This window comes from Peromyscus californicus, unplaced genomic scaffold (genome assembly GCF_007827085.1).
Source record: "Peromyscus californicus insignis strain IS unplaced genomic scaffold, ASM782708v3 Scaffold_2__1_contigs__length_46816999, whole genome shotgun sequence".
Classification (NCBI taxonomy): Eukaryota; Metazoa; Chordata; class Mammalia; order Rodentia; family Cricetidae; genus Peromyscus; species Peromyscus californicus.
In genome coordinates, this window is record NW_026294540.1 from 2,349,110 (window position 1) to 2,357,890 (window position 8,781).

The 8,781-nt window shown below is 50.2% G+C and overlaps 1 protein-coding gene across 3 annotated transcripts in view; it reads left to right on the plus strand.

Annotated features, from left to right (window-relative positions):
- Tpst2 (tyrosylprotein sulfotransferase 2) overlaps positions 1-8,155 on the plus strand; it is a 35,475-nt gene extending 27,320 nt beyond the window's left edge. For 2 of the 3 annotated variants that reach the window (XM_052754952.1, XM_052754951.1), the window contains 4 exons: positions 1,168-1,366; positions 4,385-4,435; positions 6,077-6,125; positions 7,713-8,155. In XM_052754952.1, the coding sequence (XP_052610912.1) occupies positions 1,168-1,366; positions 4,385-4,435; positions 6,077-6,118 (292 nt within the window). In that variant the 3' untranslated portion in view covers positions 6,119-6,125; positions 7,713-8,155. Of the gene's footprint in view, positions 1-1,167; positions 1,367-4,384; positions 4,436-6,076; positions 6,126-7,676 lie in introns of all 3 variants that reach the window. The other variant, XM_052754950.1, reaches the window with a different exon arrangement.
- The last annotated feature ends 626 nt before the right edge of the window (positions 8,156-8,781 follow it).

Below are 8,781 nucleotides of genomic sequence, written 5' to 3' on the forward strand. Positions count from 1 at the left end.
GGCAGATCAAGTCTGCCCTTCTTGAGCTGTGCTACCTTAGGCAAGTGTCTGTGCCTCTCTGAGCTTCAGCGTCCTTCTATGTCCTGGGGAAGGGTTTGGGAATTGGGTGACTGAAAGTAGAGTCTGGAACCAGGTGGGCCTCTCCTTCCCGGTAGCCTTCTGCAAAACTCAGACACTGTGAGGAAAGCGTGCGCTCAAGACTGAAGGCCCAGCATGCTAGGAAGCTGGTGTCCACAGGGGTGTTCAGCCTAACCTTAGTGTTTGATGTTTTCTTTCTTCAAGGACAAATTTCTCAAGTTAGTCACAGATATAACAAGTCACTTTTAAGGAGACACAGGCTGGGCTGGCACATGACTCAGTAAGTAAAGGGACTTGCTGTGCAAGCCCAGACACTGAGTGTGATCCCCAGAACTACTCAGAGGTAGAAAGAGAGAAGCAACTCCACAAGGCTGTCCTCTGACCTCCACACATGCATCCTGGTGATGCCCCACACATGCACATCCTGTGCATACACACATAATAAATAAGTAGATAACACATGCACATCCTGTGCATACACACATAATAAATAAATAAGTAACTAACACATGCACATCCTGTGCATACACACATAATAAATAAGTAAATAACACATACACATCCTGTGCATACACACATAATAAATAAATAAGTAAATCGTAATAATGAAAGGCGCAGGGGAGTGTAAAAGAGGGCCAATGGGGGTGAGACTTCTGCCAGGCAAACGTAGCTGAGTTCAGCGTCCCCAGCACCCACATGAAAGCCACACGTGGTTGCAAGGAACTCACAGGACAGGAGTCTGGCGGGGAGAAGGCAGGTCCTGGAGGTTCACTGGCCAGCCAAGCCAACACAGCAAGGTGAGGGGGAGAAGTGATTGAGGACCTCGGCATCTGGCTTCCACATGTACTACACACATGTGACATGCAGGTATGCACACAGACACATGCACACTTGAAGGAAGCCGCTCCTGCATCACAAGCACACAGCTCTGCTTCCTGGTGTGTGCCGCTTCCATGAGGCACAGTCCCCTGGCCGCACTCTCACAGCTGATGGGGCAGGGCTGTCCAGGGGTGCCCTGCCTTACTGCTGCCCTGCAGCCACAGAGCAGAGGGTGTCCCCCAACCTGACGAGACTGTCCTTTCTCCCCAGGATCGAGCGGTCCACAGACCAGGTCATCAAACCCGTGAACTTGGAAGCACTCTCCAAGTGGACCGGCCACATCCCTGGGGACGTGGTGAGGGATATGGCTCAGATTGCCCCCATGCTGGCTCGGCTTGGCTATGACCCGTATGCAAACCCGCCCAACTATGGGAACCCTGACCCGATTGTCATCAACAACACACACCGGGTGAGTGCGTGTGCACACACAGGAATGTGAGCATAGGCTTTAGCAGGATGTGTACTCCAGTCTCAGGGCTCCTGAGCATCTGTGTTCTGCCCGATGGACATAATGGTACCAATGTGGGTGTTTCCACTTTGGCGTGAGCAGGGGTCAGCAGGGGTCCTCCTCTCCCTGTCCTCTCACGGCAGATCTGTGACTTATCTCAGGACGTACTTACCTTTCCTTCCTGTCTCACTGGCTCTTTTCCCTTGTGTGCAGAGCCCTTCAAGTCTTGAGAGAAAACATACATAAAGAATGGACCATGTTGTCGCTCCCTAAGTTATCATTTTGATTTCTCATACACCAGAGCCGGGAGTTGTTGAAATTACTGTTTTCCATGCTGAAAATACTTAAGGGAAGTGACTTTGATAAGACATTTTATCAGAACAGCTCAGTTGCTCGTGGTTAAGTCTACTTGACATCATCCAGCTTCTTGGGTGCTTTGGGTGCATATCTGAGCATCCACACGGGTGCCTTGGTGGTTATAGTTCCAGTGTGCCGTGGGATGATAATGAGGCTGGCACATTGCTGTTGATCAGTTAGCTGTTGGGACATCCAAGCACAATGCATCACCCACTGGCTTCTAGTCATGTGGAAGCTCAGGGTGCAGTTATGTATTTGAGGTGTGCAGAGGCTATACCATATGTGCAAGTGTGCAGAGGCACTATGATAACCCGTGTGGCAGTGGACACCCCTGAATGTATTTCTCACAGTATCGCCCCCACACTTCTGAGAGCATTTGTTTGTTTATTTATGGAGAATGTCTTCCTGTGTAGTACAGGCTAGCCTTAAACCAGTGGTCCTACCTTGCCTGTCTCCTGAGTTGATGGAATTACAAAGATGTGCTTCACCACAATCAATCACCATTTCAGTTTTTTTTTTTTTTTTTTTTTTTTGAGACATGATCTTGCTCTGTTGTCCAATTCCTGGGCTCAAACCATCTTCCTGCCTCAGCCTCCTGAACAGCCACAACCCCAGGCTTGCATTGCAGTTCCCTGTTAGCCCAAAGAAGTCTTTGTTGCCTCTTTGGTTCTCATTCATTTCTCATCTTCTGTGTGTGCAATGCTGGAGATGATCCCAGGACTCAAATGCCAGGCAAGTGCTCTACCACCGAGCCACATCCCAGCCCCAACGTCTCATCCCTTATAAAGATACAGACTCAGCAAGCACCCCTGCCCAGCAGCAGCCTGGGTATTCTCAGCAAGACTGTGATTCTGTCCGTTTTCATTGTAAATATTATTAATTAATTCTTAGTCACAAACAAGTTATTCTTCAAACTCCATTTCCATGTTTTATATTCCTTTCCCTAGGGAGGCTTCGCTTGACCTTGATAGACAACTAACCACAGTGTTGTAGAGCATAAATGTGGGTAGTTAGCTTGTGTCAATTAAAAAAAGAGGCTGGGCATGGCACAGTGGTAGAACCCTTACCCAGGACGCATGAGGCTCTGGGTTCCAGCCTAAGTAACGATAATATTCTAGATTTAAAAGCAGTGGCCTCACTTGACAGAAATCCAGCTCTGGGCACCTAGAAGGGGCCACAGCAGCGGCAGGAAGTCACGCTGAGGTTCTATCATTTTCCTTTTCCTGGAGCGAGCGAGCAAGTGTGTGTGTGTGTGTGTGTGAGAGAGAGAGAGAGAGAGAGAGAGAGAGAGAGAGAGAGAGAGAGAGAGAGAGAGAGAGACAGACAGAGAGAGAGAGAGAGAGAAAGAGAAAGAGAAAGAGAGAAGAGAGAGAGAAAGAAGAGAGAGAGAAGAGGTAACATAGCCATGTACAGCAGTGGCTCCAAAGCCCCCCAGGGAAAGGCCAGACTCTGTCGTATAGAACAGGAATTCCAGTGAATGCCGGTGTTGGATCAACTCTTTTTTGTTGTTTAAAATAAAATAGTGCCTAATTTTCTCCCAGAGAACCAGAGACATTTATTTCCTCCTTGGGTTTCTGGTCTTGGCAAGGGCCCTGGCTTGATCAACATGGTGTTCAGCCTCTGCCGAGAAAGGACACCGCTGAGGAAAAGCCATGTGGGAGCCAGTGGGCAGGCATAGGTGCTTGTGCTGCTGCGGGCAGTCTCCCTGTCCTGGGCCCTGGGCCTCAACAGCTCGGTGATGAGAATTACACTCGTGAGGTTGTTCCCCCACAGTAACATTGGCTACTGTGGCTGCCAGCCACAGGTGACCATGAGACAGGAGCTAGGCTCTGCTGAGGCTGTGTGTGGAAATGCATGATGGGTTTGAAGACTTTGGCCAAAAAAACCCTCAAGTTTCTCATTAATCATTTTTATATAGAGTCTTGTTGACTTGTTCAAGGTCTTTACACACCAGATTGAATAAAAGATATTTGCGTTGATGGGTAGAGTTTCACACCTGGGTCCCTTTGACTCCTGTTGACAGCAGCTGGTGACACTGTCACGTGCTGCCCACACCCTCAAGTCCTTGGTCTTACCTTTGCTGGAGGACTTTTCCTTCCTATTTAACCTGGCTGGTTTTACTTATCTGGACCTCACCTCTGTGGTTAAAGGTTGCAGAAACCTCTGGTCACTCCCAACCACACCCTTTTGATTCATCTGTGCCCTGTCAGAATAGATATTGCAATGGAACAAGAGCTCCAGTGGCCTGATTAACACTGTCCCATGTCGGTGGAATAAGAGGCACTCAGTAAATGTTGCTGAGGGAAGATGGATGGATGGATGGGTGGGTGGGTGGGTGGGTGGGTGGATGGATGGATGGATGGATGGGTGGGGTGATGGATGGATGGTGGACAGATTGATGGATCTGTGATGGATAAATGGAATGATGAGTAGATGGGTGGATTGATAGGATACGTAGTTGAAAGGAGGGGCATGGGAGAAAAATGTATGACTGATAGGTGGGCGGGTGGAGAACTGGAGGAACAGAGGGTGGGTAGATGGATGGGTAGTTGGATAGATGTGATGACCTGGATTTTACTCTCTGCCTGTTTCTCCCACAGTGACACTTACCTTCTTTCCTAGGTCTTGAAAGGAGACTATAAAACGCCAGCCAATCTAAAAGGATATTTTCAGGTTAGAAAACCCAGAGGGGGAGTTCTGCTTTCTGTTTACCTGGCTGGACTCCAGCTCAGAGTTGGTCCATGGCTGCTCCACTTTGCCCTGGCTGGCTGGCTGGATGATGGAGGGATAATGGATGGACGATGGATGGATGGATGGATGGATGGATGGATGGATGGATGGATGGGTGGGTGGGTGGGTGGGTGGATGGATGACACCCATCATAAACCTGGATAGGGCTGAGCAGTGTGTGTGTGTGTGTGTGGGGGGGGGGGGGTCTCTAAGTGACTCATCTAGCCAAGGCCAATCTCAGCATTATTTCTCCTGAGCTGTCCCGCCCCTTGTCCTCTGGATGGAAGGTGGCCGGGGACTCTGTGAGGATTTTATGTCTCTTACCTAAACCCCATCCTACTAAGGGGACAATGGTCAAGCACATCCCCAGATGTGCTTTTCTTCTGTTTGAGGAAATGAGAGCTACGGGGTCCTGGGGCATGTGACTAAGTGGCCATGAGTCACACTTCCCCATGCCTCCCACAGCTGGGCTCGCCATCCTTGAGCTGTCCCTGACCGGTCCATGCAGTGTCGGGGTGGGTACAGCTTGAACCTTCTGACAGCATGGACTTGTGCTCGGCCACCATTACGCTCCTTTGGGGCTAAAATGCTGCCTTTGAAATGACGACATGGTCCTGAAATGGGTGACTTGGCGCATGTGTTTATTTTTTTAAGTGTGGAGCATAATTTATACTTTTTTACATAATTTTTTAAGTGTGGAGGTGCATGTTTATACTTTCATAGCGAGGCCAGATGTGAACATCAGGTACCTTCTTCAATCCACACACACACATACACACACACACACACACATACACACACACACACACACACACACACACACACACACACACACACACGCGCTGCGCGCGCCTTTCTGTCTTCTGTTTTGAGGAGTCTTTCAGTGAATCCGGAGCTCACTGACTGGGCTGTACCAGCTGTGTGGTAACCCTATGGCAGTCATCATTTTAAAGGTCAGACTACCAGTGTCTGAGTTCGGGGACAACGGCTTTCTGCTGTTGCCTTTTTGGCGTGCTGTGTACATTTTTGTGCTGATTGTGCTTCCGGGGTACACCCTGCTGTCATGGGATTTCCCTCTCTGCTGGGTGGGGTTGTGACCCTTTTGCATGACCACATTATGTACACTGATGTACCTGCCCAAGCTGGCCCAACTACCCCCTTCCATGGCTTCAGATTTCTCAGTGTCTCACAAGATGCCCTTTGTGGGGAGAAGAATCGTGTTCTCTTAGATTACAGCTCTAAGGACTGGACCAGCACTGGGGGTGGAGGCCTGGGACATGGATACAACACTGGACAGCCCTGTCACCTGGGAGATCCTGGGGACATAGCTGCAGTCACCCGGTCCTGAGCACAGTGTGCCCCTCGTGTGTGTGTGTGTGTGTGTGTGTGTGTGTGTGTGTGTGTGTGTGTGTGTGTGTGTGTGTGTGAGAGAGAGAGAGAGAGAGAGAGAAAGAGAGCGAGAGAGAGGGGTTTCTTGGTGGCTCCATGAGTCACCAGTGGGACTAGGCCTCCTAGAAGGGAAAAGGAGCCCCTCATCCACCACTTGGCCTTGACCCCTTCGTCTGTCTCCCTGTCTCCCTCCAGGTGAACCAGAATAGCACCTCCCCGCACCTGGGAAGCTCGTGATTTCCAGGTGAGCTTTCCTGGCTGAAGTGCCCATCTTTTCAGCCTTCTCTCAGATGTGTCCATTAAGGTGGACAGATCCAGCCCCATCTCGTTTCCATGGTGACTGACTAGGGAGCTATTTATAGAATGGAGGCTTAGTCTGTGGAGGAGCAGGAAGGACCATGGAGGCAGGGATCCTAAGCCACATGGATGCCTAGTGGAGTCTGTCAGACCCACCTCTATAACAGCCTCAGCCTTGGCTCACAGCAGGCATGTTCTCAGTAGTCATCATGGACTCCTCCAAGAGAGCCCCCAGACGCTGGGTCAGATGATGCTTGGGACACACAAGGGACACAGCCCCACCGCTGTACAGAGAACCCCAGGGCCTCCTGTGTCACACAGGCAGCCGCTGACGCTTCCTCCAGTGCAGTCTGCAGGCTTGGCTCTTTGAGAGTGGTTTTTTTTTTTTTTTTTTGGTTTTTCGAGACAGGGTTTCTCTGTGTAGCTTTGCGCCTTTCCTGGAACTCACTTGGTAGCCCAGGCTGGCCTCGAACTCACAGCGATCCGCCTGGCTCTGCCTCCCGAGTGCTGGGATTAAAGGCGTGCGCCACCACCTCCCTGCGAGAGTGGTTTTAAGTACCTGTTTTCCTAAGAGGTAGGGAAAGGCACTTTGAGTTGGGGACATCCAGTCTCTGAGACTGTCAGGGTTCCCTCCAAAGAGAAGAACCTGCAAGAGAAGACTGCTCCCCATCTGACTGCTGCCTCCCTCATCTTCTGCAAATGTGTTAGAATCCTAGACCAGCCCATTTCCAAAGCCAGCTCGATCCTGATTGACCGTTTAAATGAGATGCCACATGCAGGGCCTGCACCCAACCTGTGTAGGTTGGCTTGGCATGGAGACCGATACCTCTCTTTCCTCTGAAACTCATTGTGTTTAACACATAATTTTCTGGAGGGCGGGGCTGTTGAAGCCAGGCCTTCTTGCATTGTACCTTAGGCCTGGCACCTGCAGGTAGGCAGGTGCTCTACCACGGACCTATATTCCTACCCTCCTGTACTTTTAGAGATCGATCTCATTAAGCTGCTCAGGGTGGTCTTGGACTCACTCTGTATCCTCGACAGGCCTTCAACCTGTGACCCTCCTGCCTCAGCCTCCCGAGTTGCCGGGAAGACAGACCTGTGCCACCAGGCCGGGCCTCCTTTATTCTTTGTAAATCAGAGAAGAGGACCATTGAGATCAGATTCAAATGTGGGTGAGAACTCACTCAGGGGCCAGTTTTAAATTTAGATGCTCCCCAGCTGTCTAGGGTGTGTACCTATGAAACCTTGGGCACCCCTAGGAGTGGACAGAGACCGTGTCCTCCTTTGGCCTCTGGGACCTGCACCCACATGTGCACAGATACACTAACAGTAAAATAAGTCACATATAGCGGCTCGTACCTTTAATCCCATCACTCAGGAGACAGGGGCGCTCAATTCAGTGATTTCCAGTATAGCCAATGTTGTGCCGTGAGACCCTCTCACAAAAATGGGAAACAAAAAGGTAGACAATAAAATAAACAGAAATGCTCTGTTTCAGCTTCGCCCCAGGATGACACCACCTCCCCTTTCTCAGTCTCTGCAGGGCTCAGATGTCTGAGTCTCCACCGTTGTATGTATTCGGAAGTCGGACTAACCCGAGCGCATTCTTCTCATTTGTGCCGTGGCCGCAGAGGCGGAGCATTCGTCTCGGTGGAAATGGACTTGGAGACTCTGCCTTCGGATGCTCCAGGGTGGACATCAAGGAGGGGACTACCTTCAGCTTCAGAAACTTAGGAATTTTCTATTTTTTTCTCCTCGAGAACTTTTTTTTAAAGAATTGAATTTGCTATCTTCCCTAAGGGACAGGCTCCTTTGGTGGCCTCATTTCCTGGGACAAGACCTGTGACCCGTTCCTCTCCTTGACTTGGACTCTGAACTCAAAGGATCTATTTAAGAGTTTAATATATGGGCTTTCCTCCACCCTTGAGTCCTACTCACTTTCACAGAGAAAAGAAATGAATAAAGTAAAGAGGCTGCTGTCTGTGCCTTACTTCACACAAAGTGAATAGGGCTCTTTTCTTCCCTCACGAGTGGGTGACAGGTAACACTGGAAAACATACCCACGCTGCTGAGGGCACCACCGAGCTCCCCCACAGGAAGAGTAAAGGAAAAGCCGAGTTAGAAAGATCAGTGTGTGTGTGGGGGGTCTCTTCTGGTAAAGTGTGTAGGCGCTTTGGTGATCCTCGCCACAAGGATCCTTGGCAGCACAGACAGAGCCTTCAGCTTTGCTCTTACACCTGGGGTTTTGTTGGAGGTGATGCAAGCAAACATAGATCTTACCCACCAGCCGCTCTGGAGGGTGTGCCCCAAGATTCCCTCCTGCCCACATTCTTGCAGACCACTTCTCTTGGAAGATATATCAGTGCCTTGGAGGCGATCTCTTTTTTTTTTTTTTAGACAGGGTTTCTCTGTGTAGCTTTGGAGCCTTTCCTGGATCTCGCTCTGTAGACCAGGCTGGCCTCAAACTCACAAAGATCCACCTGCCTCTGCCTCCCGAGTGCTGGGATTAAAGGCGTGTGCCACCACCGCCCAGCCAGAGGCGATCTCTCGAGAGGTGCCAAGGGCCTTTCTTTTCGCTCTGGCCTGCTGAGTTTACTGTACAG